This window comes from Lissotriton vulgaris, chromosome 6, assembly GCF_964263255.1.
Source record: "Lissotriton vulgaris chromosome 6, aLisVul1.2, whole genome shotgun sequence".
Classification (NCBI taxonomy): Eukaryota; Metazoa; Chordata; class Amphibia; order Caudata; family Salamandridae; genus Lissotriton; species Lissotriton vulgaris.
In genome coordinates this window covers 1,186,065,833-1,186,089,125 of record NC_141694.1, presented here as the reverse complement: position 1 = coordinate 1,186,089,125, position 23,293 = coordinate 1,186,065,833, and the positions used below count along the sequence as shown (strand labels likewise).

The window sequence follows — 23,293 nt, the reverse complement described above, 5'->3', positions numbered from 1 at the left end:
TCTGTCATAAACATATATATAATTTAATTATTTTCCATTGTCAATTATGAAAAGACTACAGTGGGACAACCCTAGGCATACAGGGTTAAATTGTGGCACTTTGTCCTGAAAACGATTTGAACTCCATGTATCCATTCTAGCAGGATATTGTTATTGAAGTCGGATGCAGCTGTAGAATAATTGTTGAATGATTCAGTCTATTTTGTGTAATTGGTTTATAGATTCATGACCAGTTTTTACAACTTATTTTTAAGGACCCACCAATGGCAGTGACTCTTGGACTTCGGATGGAAGAAATGATTTTCAACCTTGCAGATACGCACTTATTTTTTAACGATTTAGAGGTAAGCAAACTCATCTAGCCTATTTCTTTTTCAATAGACAGCCTTATTGGCGAAGGTGACTGGTGACAACAGGTTCTTCAGATGCAAAGTGAAGTACCGGCACTTTAGCCAAATTTACTTTGATTCACAAAATATTGTTCCTCACAGTGTGTTAATCCACGTTTAATTTGCTCAGTGACCATTTGAGTCTCATAGCAGTCCACTGTAGAGTGAATCCCCCCTACACTCAAAGAAAATATTTTCTAACATAAAAATTAGGCAAACAAATCTTTTTAGTTCTGGAGCAGATGCTAAAAACGGAGAAGCCACCAGCTATATTTCATCTGTCATAAGGCTAGGAGGGTGGAGGAAATTAAGACAGTGGAATTTAGTATAGATGTTCTCAAGAAATTGGAGGCTTTTCAGTTACCACCAAACTCTGAATCAGGCACTGAGGGTCTGATGTACGAAGCTCTTTTGCGGTTGCAGCCACTGCGATTCGCAAACCTACAGGGTCTGCAACTGCAAAGGAGCTTTTCTTAATGCGTAAAAATCCTTTTACAAGTATAAAACTGCCTTTAAAGTCGTAAAGGGGCTTAGGCGATACTTTTCAAATCACACGTAGAAGGCATTATGGGTGTCTCATCTTCCCATTTCAGATCAGGAGAGGAATGTATTAATGGTCTGTGACCGCAGTTGCAGTAGCAAACCATGTGTTACCTACCCATAAGCTGGAGAGGTAACTCATTTACAAATTGAAAGGAACATGGGCTGGTTAAAAAAAAAATATCCCATTTGGGACTGACAGCCAGGGAAGATGGTCTGCTGTTCTTACAGGCCACCATCCTAGTGTTAGCAGCCAATCACAGGGGGCTCAAATAACAGCCTGCCTAAAGATTAATTAGCTGGGTTGTCCAGTGACTAGAGGTTTTGTGATGCAACCTGTTAGCACTTATATCGTATTGCAAAATTAAAGACTGGTCTTAAAAGTCAATGCACAAATTGCAACCTTTGTTCATCCTGAATTTTAAGTCCCAGAGATCACAGGGGAGTTCATTCCAGAATTTAGAAGCGAGTTAGGTAAAGGAGCGTCCACCTACCTGCAAGCAAGCAAGCTAACTGATATCCTCATCAGTTTCCCTCCAGAAGATCTCAAGGGTTCAGAATCTAAGTTTCCTTGAAATAGCCTTTGAAGATGGATAGGGCCCTTTTGCTTGATAGCTATGTAAGTGATGCCTTGAACTGATTCTTTTGTTGATTGGTAGCTAGTGTAACATTTTAAGAGGGGCAGAAAAGGGTTGCCTATGAGCAAGCTTGAGAATAAGTTTAGCTTCAGAGTTTTGGATATTTTATTAGAGCATAGGAATGTTGGGAGCTCCATTGAAAACAATGGAGTGCTCTGGGCTTATAATGGCTGGTATAAGCCTGGAGCTCCAACATTCCAATGTTTCTTTGTTCACCGCTCTGGCTGTGAACAAAGGCTTCAGGGAACCTGAGGGGATTCCAATCCCCTCACGCTCCCAAAAGGCTTTGTTTTTTTTGTTAGAACATTCTGTCCTCTAGTGACAGAATGTTCTAATAGCCTTATAGCCCTTCGTAGATGGGCTATACCGCTATTAAAGTCCCTCTCTCTTGTTAAAGGCCCTCGCCTTCGGCTCGGGCCTTTAACGCTGGAGAGGGCCTTTAATAGCTGGTATAGCCCTCTATGGGCTATAAGGCTATAGTGTCTGTTTGTTAGATTCTTGTGACGCCCTAGGTATAACAAGTTACAGTAATCTAGTGTTATTGTTGTCAAGGCATTGATCACAGTTTTTCTTGAGGAAGTTGGGAGAACCTCCAGTGTTTTGCTGAGTGCTCTCACTAAAGTAAGTCATTGTTGAGTTAGCTGCTATTAGGGATTTGAGAGATACATTCTGAAAAGAACACAGAAATTTAAAGACGATTTAGCAGGAGTATGGGGTAATTTAAATTCAGATGGCTGCCACAATGCGTGACACATAGAGATGGGCTGTTCAAAAAGGTGGATTTGTGTTTTCTCTGCTTTCATTTTAAGGTGCTTGTCCTTTATCCTCTTCCGACTGCAATCATGCAGTCTTTGAATGTATCTTGGGTCATGTTTATGTTCTTATTAATGAAGACTACTAACTGGGTGTTGTGAGCGTAAGAGGTTATCCAGAAGCTGAAAGGGTCTAATAGGGTCATCAACAGGGGCCATGTAGTTATTAAAAAATATAGGGCACAATGATGACCCCTGTGAAACTCTATATGTGTGCTGTGTGGGGGAAGGTTTGTGAGGAGGCACAAATATTTATCAAGAACGGTTAGACAAAAGAGAGGGGAATCATTTTAGGACTGAACTAAAGATGCGTATTGTAGAAAATCTGCTTTTTCTGTGTGATCACCCTGGATTTTTTACCTTGAGCTGGACCCTACTATTTGTTGGCTTTAGAATTCTGTTCGCTTTACCCCACTTTCCAGTAGTAAAATGTTGTGCTCCCCTTTTTAATATGGTTGAATTGGCATATTCCTAATTGGTATATTTAACTCACCAATAAGTCCCTAGTTTATGTAACAATGTGTAGACAGGGTCTGGTCTTTACACTAACGAACTATGCCACCGATTGTGCCATCCACTTAAGTGGAAATCAGACATGACTTCAGGCCTACCACTATAGCCTTACTGTAACAGTACAAAGCTTCCACTGCGTGCTGTCAAAGTAAACTCCTTTTGACAAATGTCACCCATAGGTGTCACCCGTAGGCCTTATAGCCCACAAGGCAGGGTGCAAGGTATTTAAAGGTAGGACATGTAGAAAATTTAAAGTTACTTACAATGACAAGCACACAAAAGGTTTTTCACTGTAGAAAGCCTGGCTGTCCCATGGAGAAACATTGAGAACCAATGTTAAATATATCAATACTGTATGTCAGGAAAGTGACCAGCTGGAAAAATAATTAAACCACTAATTTTAATAGTTATTAAAAATTCAATTCAATGGTAAAGTCAAAATGTTAATACATATTAAGGAAATGTAAGGTAACTTTTAGAAAGTTTCCTTTTTCTTGCCCAAGGTTCCAGGTGGCTAATTTGGCTCTTTCAACCAATTATTAGCCTTCAATAATTGTGAATCGGTGTGAAATGCCTCACTGAATTAAGCAATAGGCTGACCAAATTGTGCAGAGGTGACTTCTCTGAACTCTATCGAATATGCGGGGGCCTGTGGGCATCCTCTTTGACCCTACACTTTTGCCAATTATTTGGTGGTACCCAGCTTCTAGAAAACAAAGTCTTAAGGGCGTAGATTCTCTACATTGACTCCAACGTTGATACGCGCAAGGACAGAACTGGCCCCATTCAGGGAAGCTAAAGACTAGGTTTTTTAAACAGGCTTTTGATAATTAGACTAATTTTTTCAACTTCACTGCTACCTCCATCATTTGATAGCCCCAAGATACTCTCAGATGTATGTCGCGCTTTATAAATGCTCCATTAGATAACATGATTCAATAAACTTGAATATCTCAAAGTTATATTTAGGTAACAAATGTGCATAAATGAGGAAAATGTGAGGCAGTTTCTGCAGGGTGATGTCCTCCAATGCGTGAAAATGAGAGACACTTTACATAGGTGACAGTTAGTAGGACCTCTTAGACATAGGGTAACCAACTGTCCGTAAATGTCCCTGTCCCTCCGTTATTTTAGCATGTTGTCCCTAATCATTCCTTTTACGGGCACTATTTGTCCGTAATTTTGGGTATTCCTGCAATCTGTGCTGTTTCCCTGGAGAAGCCCTAATAAAAGTTTAAATGCTATTGGGCCAGCTCACACTTCTCAAACTGTAGAGGCGGCTGCCAGCCCCTCCCCGACTTCGGCTGATTGTCACATACAGAATGACAATGGGCTCTTGGCTAGTTACAGCAGTGGGTGTGCCTTCTCCCACATCTGCATAGGGCACAGCATTGTGCTGTTGTCGAGCAGCCATGCTGGACGCATCAGCAAAAATCCGAATGAATGTAGACCAATCGTGTCATGAATCCTGAGAGTCATAAGGTGAAGGTATTTGATTAATCTCCATGTTTACGTTGCATTAATTTTCTACCTAGTACCATTTAAAACACGTTTCATGTTATTAGTCATCCAATAGAAAAACCTAGCTAACACTTTGTTCATTATAATAAATCCCTTACAGATGTGCGCTATACAGTGGACCCTTCTTTCCTATCCTGAATTTTGTCCTTCTGTCCTGAATTTTGACCCTTTGTCCTGAATTTTACACTCACTGCCCTGAATTAGCACCCATGCCAGTTGGCCAGCCTACTTAGGCAGTGAACTGGAAAAGTACACTGTCATTTACCTGAGGGATGGCTGTGTATGTGATCTGGCCCTGCAGACCTGAGACCATAGGGCTTGGAGCCCTGCACTGGGCACGCCTGCTGTGCCGCACCCTGCTGTGTCTTTCTTAAAGTCTGTCATGTTGTGTGGGCCAGGCCTCTTCAACTAGAGCACATGGCTCTCTGGCACAGGGGTGCTGACCGTAAAGTAAAAATTGGGTGGGTGGGGCTGGGGGCAGTGGTGGTAAAACTAAAATCAAAACTACGGTAGAGCAGCTCCTATGCCTTGAGGCAATCTCCCTTGCCTGTGACACTGCTAGGGAAATATAACAATGTTAAAAGAAGCATGGGAAAATAAATCCACCGATGTATAAGAAAGATTATTTCAGCCAGTCCAGCAGCGGTGGAAGCCAGACACCTGCCAGAAGATACAAGGGGAGAAGCCCATGTGGTCCCCAGGTCAGGAGCCTAGTGGTTGCTCTCAGCTGTAAAATTGCTTAATTGGTTCCATTTATTTAAGGAGACGCACATCCACGTCTTTCTTAAAAGGTGACGTGTTGAGGGGGCGTGACCTGCTTAACAACTAGAGCCTGTCGCCCTCTGGCACAGTTGAGCCTATGACAAACTAACAACTGGGGCAGCTACTGTTCGGCAACTACTGGTTAGCCTGGAGCCTGATTTCCATCATCTTCAGCGACCTACAATGAATATTTACTGTAATATTGTTATTGTTTGGTGGTAATAACTGTGTACCTGCTTCCATTTTCTGTGTTCTCAATAAACACTTTACTTCTAACTAACAAAAAAAATCGATAGCTGTATGATAACTGTTGTTTCCCAGTGTCTCCAAGTTTCTCATCCAGGATCGAACATGCACCTGGGCTTTAGGAAGGTTACAGTAGGAGTTTAATAAAAACATTATTAACGTTGGTCTACACAAAAGCATTCAGTGTTGCAAGGCTTGGCTATTATCCACACAAATGGGTGACATGTTTCCCATTCATGCGTGAAAAAACACATCACGTGGCAGATTTTTGGACTGGATCGAGCCCTCCTCACAGGTGACTAAGGGGTTTTTCGAGTCACTAGTGTGCAGCAGTGCTTTAAGTGGGCCTGGTCCTGCATTTCCTCACAGCACCAGCAGTTCTTAAGAGCAGGTGCTGAAACGGGTCCCTTTCTTTGCTCCTATTTTCGCCCTCACTTTCGGTGGGGAAAAAAGTTACCTCTGCAGCAGTACCACCCTTCACTGCCTGCGATGTCACTTCAAAGAGACTATTTATAGTTCTTTCACATTCTAATGATTTTAGAACCGAAGCATTTTCAATATTAAACACAACGAAGCCATAGTTGTTGCTTTTTTTTATCTGATGCAACTAACAACCATTGACAAAGCCATTAGTCCTGGTTTCTCACAGGTGTAATGTTACTTGTTGTAATATATATCTGGACGCAATTACAGACACAAAATAGGAACGGAGTTTCTCCGCATCCCATGAATTAGCAGACACAGAAAAATTCCAGTCGGGGACACACTATGCTAAGCACACATTTTCAGCGTAAGCATTTTTTAGCCACACCCTTAAATACATCGGCCACGCCCCTTTAAGAGACTTCTCCCCCCCCCCTTAGTTTTTTCATCCCACTTAAACCCTGCTCATGTGTCTTGCTTGAGGTCCTGCCTGAGAGGAATGTGGAAAATAACCTTGACTGGCCAGCCTCTCCAGCTTGCTGCAGATCCTGAGTCTGCTATCACTGGGCCCACCAAGTTTCAGACATTCAGTTTGTTATGTTATGTTATGTTAATAGTCTCTTATATCGCGCATGACTCCCCCGGGGGCATCTCATTGCTTACCTAGGAGATAACATAAAGCGGGTCCGGCTGATAGTTACTCAAGTAGAAAGCAATATTAGAACAGGAAACTTTTTAATTGTTTCCTGAAATTCAGGCGAGATGTTGATTTGCTCAAGGTCTCAAGTAACGAGTTCCAGTATTTGAGAGCAATATAAGAAAATGCTCTACCACCTGTGCGACTTAACCGAATGCGTGGGACCTTCAGGAGGGCCAGTGAGTTAGATCTTAAGTTGCATTCGGGCACCTGCTTGGAAAGCTTGTTTTGCAGATAACGGGGACATTCCCCCTTAAGAGCTTCAAAGGAGAGGCAGCAGATCTTGAAAAAAGATCTCTTCTTCACTGGGAGCCAGTGCAGTTCTCTAAGTTAGGGAAGAGATGGAGAACCTGGGGGGCAATTTAAAACCATCCTTGCCGCATATTTTGGATCACTTGAGGTTTGGTAAGCGTTGTCTCCCCCACTTCAGCCAGCAGCGCATTGCCATAGTCGAGCCAACTAACGACCATTGCCTGGACCACTGTTTTACGGTGTTCTAGTGGTAGATAAGGGAGTATTTTACGTAATAGTCGGAGGCTATAATAGCAGGACCCTGAGATGTTCTTGATATTATCTTTCATCGTGAGTTTGTGGTCCAGTTGTATTCCAAAACTTCTTACTGAGGAGGAAGGGGTAGGGGCTTCACCCAGCTCAGCTGGCCACCAATCGGTTGACCAGAAGTGAGCGGCTCTGCCTAGGAGCATAAGCTCGGTTTTCTCCAGGTTGAGCTGGAGACAACGCTCCCTCATCCACTCCGAGATTGCTAACATCCCACTCGAGAAGCGTAGTTTCTCATCCGTGGGGTTGGTGCCGATCGGAAATAACAGTTGTGTATCGTCGGCATACGAGACTATCTCGAAGCCGAAAGGTTGTACAATTTTGGCTAGGGGAGCAAGGTACAAGCCCTGCGGCACACCCTTGTCCAGCAGGAATTTTTGGGATGCAAAGGGACCCAGAATGATAGTTTGGCATCTATCTGTTAGAAAATTCCTCAGCCACTGCAGGGCCACACCAGGATGCCGCACTCCTGTAGTCTCTCCGCCAGCAGTTGATGAGATATCGTATCAAAAGCTGCGGAGAGATCTAAAAGGATCAGTATCATAGATCCTCTGGCATCAAGGGTTAGTCTCAGTGTGTCAGTTACAGCCAGAATGGCTATTTCTGTGCTGAAGCCCGGGCGAAAGCTTTACTGTGAAGGGTCAAGGATGGTATTGCATTCTGAATACTGGCTAAGTTGTTTATTTATTATTGTTTCTAGCATTTTTCCCAGGCAGTAGGGATATTGGCCTATAGTTGCCGAGCATCTGGGACTCTGCGGATGGTTTCTTGAGAATGGGGCGCACGTATGCTTCTTTCCAGGTAGACGGTATAAGACTAGTCAGAATGGAAGAGTTAAAGATTTTTTGTATTGCAGAAGCACAAGTTGGAGAGAGGAGGGCCATGGTGCTGGGGGGGCATAAGTCAGCTGGAGAAGCAGATTTCGCTGCCAAGAGTAAATTGTTTGTATCCTCGATCGAAATGGTTTCAAACTGATTGAGGTGGCAAGTGATGGATGTCAGAGGGTTATCCAGAATCGTAATGAAAAATGAAAAACTTCGCTATAGAGTCACATAATGGTTGAGACTCTATAGGCTACTGTTTATACGCTGGGGGAGAGGAAAAATCCTTAAAGATGTTGAATAATGCTTTGGCAGAGTGTCCAGATTGCTCAATTTGATTACGCAGGTATGAACATCTGGCCATTTTAATCTTTGATGGTAATAAGATAAGGATGTTTTATAAACTTATTTATCTGCGTAGGTTTTTGTGCTCCTCCAGCGTCTCTCTAAGGCTTTGCATAGGGACTTTTTGCTTTTCAGCTCACCAGAATACAAGGGGGCCGAAGGTCGCCGGGTGACTCGGTCGCTATTTTTCACGGGAATAACCGCATCAGACATCTTAACCATGGTAGAATAAAGGCTAGCCACAGTAGAGAGGGCTTACCGCTACAAGCGACCAGAGACCAGAGGAGCACAGCGCCGTGAGGGCAACGGCAGCGGCAGTGCAGTGAGGCAGGCGCGAGGTCACAGTCCAGCAGTGACTACAGCCCCCAGCAGCACCAGGGGCGTCGCGCCCGTGACGACGAGGGAGCGCCAGGAGGCGCTCAAAGGGAGACGCCGCCGGGAGCCCTGTGGAATCCTTGCCACAGTAGAGAGGGCTTACCGCTACAAGCGACCAGAGACCAGAGGAGCACAGCGCCGTGAGGGCAACGGCAGCGGCAGTGCAGTGAGGCAGGCGCGAGGTCACAGTCCAGCAGTGACTACAGCCCCCAGCAGCACCAGGGGCGTCGCGCCCGTGACGACGAGGGAGCGCCAGGAGGCGCTCAAAGGGAGACGCCCCCTCTCGCCCCGCGAGTCGCGCGCGGGAGAAGCCCGGGACAAGGGCGGGACAGTCTTAGACAGGCCTAGACTGGCCGGGACTGGACTGGGCAACCCCCCTAACATCTGCAACCTAAGCAAGTAAGAATATCTCAATAATACCATCAATCCCTTTATGCAATGTTATTGCGACTGGCTTACTGCTTGCATCTAATCGAAAATGACTGATACCCGTGATTCAGCTAAAGTAACAAGTGTTTACTGTTAAAGTCTATACAGCACCCTGCACTCATTAAGCTTTAGTTCCTTAGTAGGTCTGGTGAGTAGGTGAGGAAGTGTGCTATTCCTTTCCATACAGGGCAAACTTACAACATAGACCTCAAAATGTCTAAAAAAACAACTAAGAAACAGCCACCTACCAATACTAAGCCTATAGAGAATTATATGCTTCAAGTTGTAACTAAAATAAACAACGAGAGAAGACAATCACTAGGACTGAGTCAGTCGCCTAATCTTCAGTTATTAAGCCCAACCCAAAGTCCCCAACACTCAATTTCCTTAGCACCTGATGACTCTATTGATTTAATAGACATTTCGGTCCATCCAATTTCCAACTTGAATGACCAGAATACTCTTATGCTGGACAATCAAGCAAATATAGTGCCACTAGACCAAGAAACTAACATCGCCTTCGAACATGAGATCTTGGTCCATAACACAGACGAACTGTCATCTCTTGAGCAGGAAACCCGACCTTCGAGAAAGCATAGAAAAACCCAGCAAAGGCGGACGGGGTTACGCTCAGGAAACAGGAGGAAAAAAACTACCCCAATTGGAAAAAACAAGGCAAAAACCTCTGATGATGGTGATAATAATGTAACTGATAAAAGTTACCATGATAAAAGCTTAAATGAGGATGATTTGCTCCAGAAAATAGCAGATGTTATTGACTCTAAAATTAAAGCAATCATCAAGCCTTTAATCGCCAAGATCGACAAATTGAATGCGGAGGTGAAAAAGTTGGGTGGCCTTCAAACTAAAGTAGTGGAAGGGGTCGAGATGGTTAATAATGTAGTAACTCAATTGGCGAAACCAACTGAACCTAAGGTGAGGACCTCCATAGAAAAAGAGAGCAGTCCGACGCTACCTGGAAGCCCAGCCCGAAATGTAATTCACCCTACGAATCGACCTTCAAATACTGATGGGGTAGCAGGGCGAACAGGTATTGCGCCAACAAACTGCCAGGAAACGGATCCCCTCCAATTTATTGAAGAAGCCTCCCCAGTTGTACTAGTTCTGGCCAATGTTCCCCCGCCAACGGATGTACAATCTGAAACACCAGCATCATTGTCTAGTAAGGCACTCTATTGGCTAACAAACAATATGCAAATGGCACCGGGAGGAAAACACCAACTTGCATCTGAAATAAAATCCGTAAAAAGGGTTGCGTGGATTGGAAATCGACCGAAAAGGTTTAAGGGAGACTGTGTTATAGTGACTTTTTCCCATCCAGGTGTATTGCCTAATCTCCTAAATCATATCTATCCTCCCCAAAGAAGAGCAGGATCTGTTGTTCCTCTCACCCTAAAATTTTTCTATGGAGAGCAACAGAATGTGACCTTCCCGAGAACTCCGGGACCTCTGTGGAACACCGTGAGAAATAACAGAGGTCCAAGGGCCCCCTTTAATGATTGGGGCATGGTATTGGGCAATAGATATGAAGCCTTATCAGGGCTAAATGACTGTGATTGACTGGGCAGAAGTCCTAAAAAATGTTTTCCCTTTGGAGATCATGCTGCTAGGGAAATAGTTACCCAGCTAAACACTGAATTAACTGATGTTTTGATTAATGTAACCAATATACAGGATGAACTCGGCACTACTAATAATGTTTACCATCATAATGAATGTTTCGAACATGTGGATAATAATGAGACAATTGAGTTAAATGAAGATCTATCGCATGAATTGGCTGGTACAGATAACAACATTAACAAATATGATCTTACCCAGCAACAGAGTGAAGGCCTAACTGGTAGTATTAAATCTACTATTAATAATATCAATGCACAATGTACCCTAGTGTCCTGGAATGTTGCAGGGCTAAAAAATAAGATTCCTTCACAGGACTTGCTAACTTTCCTGGATTCAAAGGATATAATCCTTTTACAGGAGACTTGGCATTTAGAACCAGATCCAATTCAGGGATACCTACATTTTTTTATCCCAGCTACACCGAGCCTAAGGGGAAGGGCAAAAGGTGGCCTGATAACATGGATTAAGCAGAGAAACGATCATTCAGCCTTACTAATAGATACCAATAGTCCTGATATATTATTGGTTAAACTACAGCGACCGCCCAGTAGGGATCTTTTTATTTTTAACATCTATTCAAGGGGCCTACCGGGTGGTAAACCCACTGTGGCGGTTGACCTGTTGGATTCCTTATTAAAACAGCACTGTCTAAATGCTGATATTATTATTGGTGGTGATTTTAATTGTTGCTTCGAACCACTTGATAATCATGATGTAGACCTCACTTCTGAAGAGGATTTCATTTGGGAAATCCCCCAGCTTTCCTTGACACCAATTAAAAAATGGTCTGAGGCTGCCTTACAGTTAAAAGTATTATGTGTTGAGTCTGGGTTGCGGGCCACCAATGGAAGAACATTATCAGACAAGCAGGGTGCCCCTACCTTCTCTAATGGAACTATACATAGTCGTATTGATTATATCTTGACTAACAAAGAGAATTGGGCCAATGTTCTTGATATGTGGATTGAGTCAAGGGTGGAAAGTGACCATGACCCATTGATTTTAACTTTCAAATTGTTTGATCTGGTGACAATAGAAGAAGAGAGGGAAAATGTGCAAATAAATCTCTCAAATGATCAAAGACACATAAGATGGGCAACTTGTGTAGCCAACGAGGAAAGCATACTAGCTATGAGGGACTTAACAACCCAGGCCATTCAAGAAGTTCGGGGTATAATTGATAAGAATACTCCGATATCTGAAACTAGCAGGATCCACGATGAATTTTTTAACAAGTTAAAACCGTTTTTTGTTAAGAAAGCTAAGAAGAAGCTACGAAGACCAATAAGAAAGGAGGATCAGTGGTATGACAAACCCTGTAGGAATGCCTATATGCTTTTGTCAGATGCTGTTAAAACTAGAGATAAAATCAAGATAAGGGAGGCCCGAGTTATGTATAAAAAAGTGCAAATTAGTGCAAAAAGAGATTGGGAGGAGGGCTACTGGGGGGATCTCCTCGAAGCTAGCAGGGAAAGATCTATGACACCCTTCTGGAACATTGTTAAATGGGGAAGGGGGGCTAACAGAGGAGAACCCATGAATCACGTGTCACCGGAAGCCTGGGTATCTCACTATGCTACCCAGTTTGCCGCTCAGGATGAAGGCAATGAAGAGTGTTTAGCTCTAGTAGACACCTTAACGAGTCACTTACTCTTCTCCAAAGATGACGTCCTAAAAACTTTGAATAATATACCCAAAGCCAGAGCCCCGGGCTTAGATTATATCCCCGCAGACCTGTTTATGCATGACAAGGACTTATGGGCCACCTATATTCAGCTGTTAGCCAATGCTATTGCAAAGGGCTCGCCTATCCCGGAGACCTGGAAAGGAGCCGAGATTATCCCCATCTTTAAAAAGGGGGCATGCTCGGATCCAGGCAACTACAGGCCTATTAGCCTGATTGCATGTATACAAAAAGTAATGGCAAGATTACTATTACAGCGAATACATGGGTGGATAGATGATCATGACATATTATCACCCCTGCAGGCCGGCTTTCGCAGCCATACCAGCACCATTGACCAAGTTTTTAGATTTGTTTTATTGTATTGGCGCACAGTTTTATTAGGGGGCGGGATGCTTTTTGCGGCTTTTGTTGATTTAAAATCAGCTTTTGATTTAGTTCCCCGCCATAAGTTGTGGAATATCCTACATGATCAGGGTATCCCAAAAGAAATCCTGTCCTTATTGACTAGAATGCATGAAAATAACTTTGCGCAAGTACGGTGGAATCAGCAGGGTAGTGTTACTGAGAAATTCCCCATTGCGAGGGGAGTACGCCAAGGATGCGTACTCGCACCAACGCTTTTTTCATTATACATCAACAGGGTGATCAGTTACTTCGAGCACCAGCCCACAGATGCTCCAAGGTTGGCGGGAAGACTGATCCCCCTGTTGATGTTTGCGGATGACACCCTGCTGATATCAAAGACCCAGCAGGGACTCCAAAGGGCCATTAGGGTTTTTGAATCATTTTGCACTGACCATGGACTTGTAATTAATACAAGCAAAACAAAGTTTATGGTTATGCATAAGCGGAGACATGTCAGAGGCAGAGTTATTATGGATGGGGTCCAGCTTGAACAGACCCAGGTTTTTAAGTATCTTGGTATTAATCTGTCCTATAATCTAGATTGGAAGCAGCATACAAATGAGTTAGATACAAAACATGCTCAATTGGCAGGAGTCCTCACAAAGGAGCTTTTTTCATCTTATACCAAACCAATTAGACCTGTCCTAAAAATTTACAACGCTAAGGTCGGAGCAGCAGTTCTTTACGGAGCTGAACTCTGGGGGTCCAGTAATCTTACCAAGTTGACGGTAGCACAGAACAAATTTCTCCGCAACATTACTGGTCTACCTATGTCAACCCCACTGATACCTTTAACCTACGACTTAGGATTTCATAGCTTCAGGGACATGGCCAGGTACAGAATTGTGGCCTACTGGAGAAGGCTATGGGTTACCCCAGAGCTCTCCCAGTATGCCCAAGGCTTCCTAGAGGTGAGAACCCTGGATATAGGCTGCAAGATAGTCTGGATGAAAGAGGTTAAATTCTTATATAGGGCACTGGGTCTGTCTCAATTGTGGGATGATCCCCCTAAACAATGTATTCCCACCAAAAAGGACACTCCGTGAACTCTATTGGAGCATGTTAGAGATTAAATGTTTTAGGAACCATATTGATCGCTCCTTTACTCACGATTACCTGGAACTCAAGCACTCACCGGCCCTCGAATCCTATTGGGATTGGATTACGGTACTAGGGGACCGGAAGAGGTATCATCAGCTGAGAGTGGGGACACTACCTCTAAATGCCCTAATAGTGAAATGGAATAAGGCACAAACCCCAAGGTGTCCTTTTTGTCCAGATCAAAATGAAAACATCGGACATGTGTTGTTTGCCTGTCCTGAATACAGAATGCCCAGATCCTAATGGCTTAAGCCAATCTGTACCCAGTTAGGATTAAGAACGGCAAACGAGGCTGTTAGGATTTTAAGAACAGATACCTCTCAGCCCGTTGTCATAGCCATGGCAAAATTTCTCCACTGGATGTGGATAATTCGGGCACGCAAAATGTGTTTGGAGTAACTTTAGGACTGTTAATGTCTGCCGTACTGTCTGCGTTTATTTGAATTTCTAAACAGTATTAACTAATGACTAACTGTGCAAACAACATAAGTAACTGTTACTTTCCTTTTAATTTTGCATTTTAATCTTGCATTTTGGTAGTAATGAATCTAGCTTCTAATTTTACTGTTTTGGGTATTTTAATAGATATTTTAAGATTATCTTAGGATGTAAATAGGATATTTTAAGACTATGTAAAAATGTAAATAGGATGAGATAAGAAGACTTTTTATTTTATTGTGTTTATTATTGTATTAAATCACTGTGGATCCTGTATCTTTGGGGGGCTGGGGGGAGGGGGTGGGACGAAACAACAATCTTTTTTTAATGTAAAACGTCTTTTATGATTGAAATATATCGAATAAAGACTAATTAAAGTGGCTAGCCAGCATGGCTGAAGGATCCTGGCAGAGTTGACCCAGAGTTTAAGATAATTCTCGTCTAGTTACAGTATTGGCTCATCACAAAGTTGCATACAGGGTATAAGTTACAATCCTTCTGATATAGCACAGTGAGCCATGAACCAGGATCCAGGAGCTACATGCACAATCCTATTGCCTACCAGTATGGATGAAATGTAACTCCACTGTTTTAACACTCAAAGTCTTATGTAACATTCCATTTACATTTATTTACACACTTCATTGTCTCTGTATAATGTGTGTGTGATATAAAGTGCTCCGACACCCTACACACATCCTGAGATGTCAACCACTCAAAAAATAAAAGGAAATGGTGAATAAGAAAATAGTGAGTACAATTTAATTTATAAGTAGTTTAAGATTTACTCATACAAAGAGATACATCTAACATTCCTAGAGTTCATGCCATTACATGTGGGTGCTGAAGTCATAAACACACCTCCAAATTATGTTTTCTCTTAAGCACTTGTGAAATAACACGCTGAGTGCCTTTGTTTCCCTCCATTGCATATCTTTTAGTCAGGATGCAAGCCCAAAAACAGGAGAGCTGATGGCCCTTTGAGTGAGGCCTACGTTTCAGACTCTGCTAGAAGCAAAACAAAAAAATTCCTTTATCTTCTGTAGGTTGCTGCTCTGAAATGAAAGCCGTATGAGTCCCATTGACAACAAATTACACCAGGACTAATTCAGCGCGTTTCACTGATGCTGGCCCAGATCCACCTCATATCATGCACTGTTTAAAGGGAATACATAACAAGCATTTACAATACAATCGGTCTCGCCTCTGGGACCTTATATGTATTTAGCTATTGAGCACATTAGCCTGGGTGCTGAAACATCTTCTGTTCTTTAACATGGAGGGAAAGTAAGCACCAAACTGCGTGACACGCCACACATGGAGAGAAATATTTCCTTTCAGCTTGAAAAGGTATAGGCCAAAGCTCTATTTTTAATATGAAATCAGGGGCTTTAGTGGTCATATCACTGAAAATACAAGATTTGAAAAAAATATTATTGTCTACAGGTGCTTGTGGAAGACAATTTCTATGAACTGGAATCTAGAGAATGCCAAAGTGATTCTGGTATTTTACTGCCCTCTGCTGGTCGTTTTCTATCAAGAAAGTTACATAGAGGTAGTTGCCAGAAAAATAAAAAGTCCCTCAGCAGAAAGCAATTCTGGTATTTTACTGATCTCTTGTGGTCGTTTTCTATCAAGACAGTTAAATAGAGGCAGTTGAACAGAAAAAAAGTCCCTAAGCGGAAGCAGACAATCAATCAATCAATCAAAGCATTTGTATAGCGCGCTACTCACCCATAGGGTCTCAAGGCGCTGGGGGTCCGCTACCGCTCGAACAGCCAGGTCTTGAGTTGCTTCCTGAAGGAAAGGTGGTCTTGGGTCAGGCGGATGTGGATGGGGAGGGAGTTCCACGTCTTGGCAGCCAGGTAGGAGAAGGATCTTCCTCCCGTTGTGACTCTTCGGATGCGGGGGAGGGCGGCGAGGGCGTGGCTGGTCGATCGTGCTGGCGGGTGGGAGTGTAGAAGGTCAGGCGGTCGTTGAGGTATCTTGGGCCTTGGTTGTGGAGAGCTTCGGAGAGACAAGTCCTAGGGCTCATCTCCAGAGCCCACAAAGTACATACACGTATAAGTATATACTAAAGTATATATACTAAAGTATATACAAGAGGTCTCGAATGCTTGACCTAAAAAGGATAGCGTGAAATGCTCATCATGAAGAAAAAAAGTATGTAAGATACCCAAATGAAAGATTTCAGAAAGATGTGGGGAAGAAAAGGGTCCAGTAGCCCTAGCCAGTCCTTACTTGTATCAGCATGGGAAAATAGCTGGTTACGAGGACAGAACTTTATTTTACAATTGGCAAGAATGTTGGCATCAGTCTGTATACTCTGCAGAGAGACCTCGGATTAATTGTGCATATGGTGTGCACACCTTAATGGGCCACTAGCAGGCACTCGGAGAAACGTGTACTGCTTTCAGCCTCTGGTGCTCTTAATCATGACCCGTCATAAACACCCACCCACAACATGAACTCACCCAGATAACTAGGGGTGACTCAGTTCACAATATGCACTATACCAGGGTCATACGTTGCATGAAAATAAAGTTACAGAAACGCATCTTGAAAAAGCAAACTCTCTTAGATAGCCTAGGATGAAGAAAAATATATGAAATATAGAGTGGGACGGCTTACCTGACAGGGTGGATTTGCAGTAGTTATTGAGAAATCAATGAATGGTTTTGTCTTCAAGGTAAAGGCCAGAAATATTGGCCCATAGCGACCAACTTCATGGTCTCTTTTAAGACCTGCCCCACTAAAAGCCCTGGATAAATGATGGGTTTAGAGGGGCTGCATGACCCTGTGAGATTGCAGTGGTATTAGAGTGGGACAGTGCTAAGGATGAAGTGGACCAGAGTAGGACGGAACTAGAGGGGTGATGTCATTGTCTGCATATTTGAGGGACCGCTATTGTTTAGATGTCTGAGGCAGGGTATCTCCTAAACTGTAGGGGAAAAGTGCTCTTTTTCCTTTTTCCTTTCTGCTCCAATAGCCTTGCTTGCATTTAGACCCCTATTGAACCCATCTGCTCCTTGCCAATACTGGTAACTTTAGTCTTTGCTGCAACACAAAGACAATGATGAATGTCCTGTATACTTTTAGTGTGAAAGTTGGCGGTCATAGGGAAGGACTATGGAATGGAATGGAGGGCAGGGCAAAGTGACTATCTCCTTTCTGGACTTTGTACATTTTAACTGAACATTGTGGGCCTCATGTCTTACTGTGACAATTCTCACAATTTGCCTAACAAGTCTAGGTGAAAGTGATTTAAACCCAGGAATGGTTTCTTCATAAGTGTATCATTGTGATTTAATCCTGTAAAATGAGTTAAATGTACTTGTTAGGGCAGTAAATTCTTCTACATGGTAAGAGACATGTGCTCGTGCCCAATTGTACTGTTGTCTGGATCCCTAATGCTGATTTTGTTTTTGTCATAGGCAAATATGGATCTTGCGTTTGTTAACTAGCCTGTCTAACGGATTGTGGTCTTGTTGAACTGGAAGGGGCACCCAAAGCGCACCTCTCATAGTGTGAGAAGGATACTGCCTTCACATAGAGTTAAGCAGGACGAGCGCAGTGGTGGGAGCATGCCGTGTAGTGAACAGGACCTTTTTTTCCTTGTGCCACTGGAATGAGGTTTACTAGCTCACTCACCTTTTTAAAGTTCCACTGCTCTGTGCTTAACTCACACTTGACCTACATCAGTTAGATGTGGAGTGCTGCACAGCAGTAGTGACTCTGTTCTACTTGTATGTGTGGCTGAGAAGGGTACAGTACAAGGTTGGACCAGTACTGTGCAAAGCATGTGTGGTTAGTACATGTGCTGTGTGTATGTATGCCTGAGAGGAATACGTTACATGAGAGATGTAGTGCTGTGCAGTGTGTGTGCAGGGCCCACACATTCTGAGAATATGTGTGCCTGTGTGAAGTACAATACATAAAGGGTGAAGTGTTGTGCAGCGCACGAGCCTGTGTGCTGGCAGTGCATCTGTTTTAACATAACTCACCCTGGTTAAAGATGGGAACGCTTCAGTCCTGAACAATGCGCACAGATTGAGTGAATGTGCTGGAAGCATACAATGCATAGAGGTATTACTGCTAAACACTGAATGAGTGTGTCTGCAATGATATGTTGTATGGAGGGCACTGCGTTCCATTCTGGGAAGCCCAGGCCTGCAAACTAAAGACATGAGGAGTAAAGGAATACCCACAGAACTATTTCTGGATAGCTGCATTCCTGTGAGCTAGGTGGGGACCCACTGGAGGAAAGAGTCTCTCTTTACATTTCAAAGATTGCTCTTCGATTCAGTGATAGATCACAAGCAAGGGGCCTGGACACATCTCAGGAAGGGAGATGGAATCTTTTTTTGCAAAATCGTTTTTATTGGCCTTTCTTATTTTCACACCGTACATACTTTGAGTTTATTTCAGGACAAAACATTTGGCAAATCGTACTTCGGGCAAGTGTTAGATGGATACTCTACATCTCCATGTGTCACTGTCAATCTAAGGAAGTATACATGTTTGAAGCATGCGTCTGTTAATGATCGTCTATCGTATAGGAAGGGAGATGGGACTTATAAGAGAATAATAAAGAGTAGGACTGGGGTTCTGAGATTAACACTTTTGACAGCACATATCACTGTGGCTGACATACAGGTGTAAACTTTGGCCACTCTCATGAATTATGTTGGGAACGATCAGGTTAGGAACCGTGCCTGTTGTTACAGACCTCTTTCATGAAGGAAAATGGAAAGGGGAAGTTCCCACTTTAAAAGAAATAAGCAGAACCCCAACATTAAACTTCAATGACCCAGACCTTAAATCACATTTGGGGTCTGCAAAAGGATTATAAGAAGGGGATGTTGAGTGTCCAAAAATGTGTCATCTGCCAAGCAGCCAGACTGGCTGTGTGAGGAGGGAAAGCTCTGTAAGACTTACACATGACCACGACTATGGGCCGAGGCCCGCTAATGTCCCTGCGGGGTGAGCAGGCATCACCCAGGGAAACCAAGACCTGGATCGTGGAACACAATCACCTGCCTGCCTTGTGAATAAGAGGAGAGTTAAAGGGAACGAGGTCCAATGGGGAGCTCTGTGAGGAGGAATGCCAGAGCAAGGTTTGAGGAGAGTGGCTGCCCAACAATCGGGTTGTTGTCCTTGTGTTAAAACATTCCGGCAACCCCTGTATGCTAGAATGGGGACCGGCGTCATCTCAGCCATGTGAAGTGCACAAGGCCGTATGCCAGAAGGGGCCACGTGAACTTACCTGGGCCAGAGCATGAGACTTGTCTAGGGCAACCATCCTGAAGAGTCTGCACCTGATAGCGAGCCATGTGCAACCCCGTATGCCAGAAGGGCCTGCCAGTATCACTGTGGTCAACTGTTCAGGTAAGGGCCAAGATGAGAGGATTACTGCAGTGACTAGCGGATTTACCCTACTAACTGCACCTGACTGTTTCTCAGAGGATCCTGTGATGTCATTGAGGGTGTGGCACCCTTGGTGGAGCTCCAGTTGGGAGCTCGAGACTCTTCTTCAAATGAGTGTTTATTAATATTAAAAAATGATTTCGCAACTGTATAGGTGCCCATTAAACCTTCTTCCACTATACACATAATAATGCAAATTAGAAACATGCTTAAAATGTTTCGTGAAGGCTATTTTTTCATAATATGAGAGGTGCACATTTGGGCTGGTTTAGGGCTGATATTGGTGGCCTTTGGGCTGAAGTTGGGCTTGCACTTGGACAGCTTTGTGCTTGGGACGGGTCTTAAATCTGGCAAAACTGAAAGCATTTCTATGTATATAAAATTGGATGGCACCAATATATTTTATTGCTTCCTTTAAGAGTCCCACCACATATATGTGCATCTTATGAGACTGTCAGTAATATCCATAGTTTTTCACTCCTCTGCTCGAGTTCAGAGTATAATGCATGTGGGATTTAGTTGGCACTCTTGGTATCTGATATGAATCCCTTCAGATTTCTTTGCAAATTCATGTTGCAAGCATGGGTAAACATTTTGCACTGCATTCAAACTTTGCAAACACTGTACTCTACTGTTGTTTGAACTTTATTTAAAAAAAATCTATGATGTCCCTTCAGTCCAAAGCAAACTGCACTTATTAGCTGTCATTTCTGTGAGTTGACCATTTACTCGGAAACTAGTGTTAATTATTTTCTCATTACTTTGCTTCACCACACCATCCAGCTAATATTCTGTAATGCATAATGTGTTTTTGCATCCAGGTGTTATCGTTTGTTGTGCTAATAAGAGAGAATGTTCTGTTAGTCCTTCTCGCCTAATGATTTCCAATTCATGAGCTCTTGGTTACTCTTACTAATGAGTGGCCACTTTCCTTTTGATATGAAACCAGAGAACAGAAGTATGGATCACAACTAGCATCACTCTAAGATTACCAAAATGCCACTACCTAAACTCCTCAATTTTCATTTTTTTGTAACTAGACCTGTCCAGGGCATGCCATAAAATGCTGAGAAAAATTTATTTTTTGATGTTTGCTGTCTTTTTCCACACAATATACTTGTAGTTTTTGCAAAAGCAAATTTCCATCTTATTTTCTTCTCTTAGGAATGCGATCAAGTGCACATAGATGACGTATCCTCTGATGATAATGGGCAGGATTTAAGGTAAGTGTGATCTGCTGACATTCAGGAACAGGTTAGCTGTCATTCACATTTCAAAATCAGTAGGAATGGTGAAGTGAATTCTCCAACGCATGCTCTGGCCTTTCTCTTAGTACCTACAGTTTTGCAACAGATGGATTCCATGCAGCAGCGAGCAGTGCAAATCTGTGTTTGCCAACGGGTGTACGAGGTGGCGTTGACTGGATGCGGAAATTGGCATTCCGGTATCGACGAGTAAAAGAGTTATACAATACGTACAAGAACAATGTCGGAGGTACGCTTCAAAATAAAGATGTTTGCTTTGAATCTTGACCACTTTAAAAATATTGCATGCTGTATTTATTTGGTGAATTATTGCATGCATTCTTAAAAGAGTGTAGTTAAAAAATTTCTAGTTGTAAATATGCTACAAACACTTGTAGAAAGAAATTGAATACATAAATATTGTGAAGGAAAATATATTTAAGTACTGTACTTAATTCAACCAGTATACCTTGTTGATATATCTTTAAAGCATGTTGATATTGCTTTAAGAATAGTAAATCTAAACTTACCTAGATATCCTTATCTTCATAATATTTTTGTAGTATGATATTTTTGTGCTCGTTACTCTGACATACAAACGAACTATGTCACAAGATCTCAGCAACGTCATTGCTTAGGCCCGTCAGTCTTACCGGTCTGTTACAGTTAGCATGGAAATCCAGAAACTTAAATCAGATGGTTGTGTATATGCTGTTTTGCTGCATGAATCCTTTTCTGGATTCTCATGCTGTGTGTTATTCCGCCGTCTAGTGGTTGGGTCTGGAATTATCCTTTTTTTTTGGTGTCATTGACCACTATTTGGTGATATGTCCATCCCCTGTGTAACGTCAGACGGCGCCCTGGATGTTCCTTTGGGTAGTCGCCATGTTCATATTTTTTTTTCAGCAACAGAGGAGCTCCTAAAGATTTTGCAAAAAATGTATTTGTTTGAGAAAAATCAATTGATTCGCCGAAGACAGTAAGAGCGTTGACAAAGAGAGAGATGGGGACCTTGTCTTTTTTTCCCGACGGGAGACCCCACTGGTACCAACCATGTGGTAGAAGAATGAAGGCAGGTAGTGGTCATGGAAAAGTCCCATTCAAATGCTTTCTCAACTGACACCACAAGTCCACACAGAGAGACTCCCCACAAGGTCTGTATTCTTTGTCTCCCGAAGGTCATCGAGACGAGGTCTGTGAGGCCTGCGTACTTTTTAAGAAACAATGGTTCAAGGTAGGCCTAATAAGGTCCTAAGAAGAAAAGTGAAAGTAGCGAGTAATTAATAAACGCTAGGGAGCGAAAGGTGTAGGTACAGGTAGGAACTTTTATTTACTCTTTCTTTTTTATATATACACAAATCTTTATACTGTATTTCAGGTGCTCAAGTGAATAATACGGTGCAGGACGTGACATAAGTGATCAAAGTGAACGAACTGTCACACAACAACAACAAGGTTAAAAACACAACAAATATATACAATGAAACGAGTGAATTTCCTTGGGTGGGTCGACGGCGTTTCGATCTATATAACTTTAGATCATCATCAGGACTGTTGAGCCTCCTGAAACTGCAAGATTATGGGTTTGAGTTAAAAATTGTCTACCTACAGGTATATTTAAACTTTCAGAAATTATGTGCTCACTTTACACAAACATCCCCCAGGACAAGGGAATCAATGTAATCAAAAAACATTTAAACAATCGTCCAGCACCACACCAAGTACCAACAGAATTTCTAATCAGTCTTCTTGAAATAGCTCTAACCAAGAATTACTTCCTCTTTAAAGACACCTATTACAGGCAGTGCAAGGGTACCTCCATGGGGGCAATTTTTGCCCCCAATTTTGCGATTCTTTTCGTGGATGACCTAGAAGCAAATGTCATCCTTAATGAAACAAATCCATTTCGTGACCAGATGAAATCATGGCACAGGTACATCGATGATGTCCTTATGATCTGGAGTGGTGAAGAAGAAGCATTACATAACTTCTGTACATGGTTAAACACCAACCAAACAGACCTGAGATTCACCTACTCACACAACAGACATCAAATCGACTACTTAGATGTAACTATTAAATGTGAGGATGAACAATTGTACACCACATTGTTCCGAAAACCCACAGAACGTAACACCCTCCTGTAATATCATAGTGCACACCCCAGGGCTCTGAGGGACGGCCTCCCTTATGGTCAATTTCTGAGAATCAGAAGAAATTGTAAATACAAAAACGATTTTTTCACCGAGGCAGAAGTTCTTTGCAAAAAATTAACCGC

The 23,293-nt window shown here is 42.7% G+C and overlaps 1 protein-coding gene across 5 annotated transcripts in view; it reads left to right on the top strand.

Moving 5' to 3' along the window:
• LOC147708614 (protein phosphatase EYA4) overlaps positions 1-23,293 on the top strand; it is a 626,113-nt gene that overhangs the window by 567,066 nt on the left and 35,754 nt on the right. For all 5 annotated transcript variants that reach the window (XM_086927287.1, XM_086927291.1, XM_086927288.1 and 2 more), the window contains 3 exons: positions 255-344; positions 20,936-20,994; positions 21,105-21,265. In XM_086927287.1, coding sequence (XP_086783413.1) covers positions 255-344; positions 20,936-20,994; positions 21,105-21,265 — 310 coding nt within the window. The remainder of the gene's footprint in view (positions 1-254; positions 345-20,935; positions 20,995-21,104; positions 21,266-23,293) is intronic.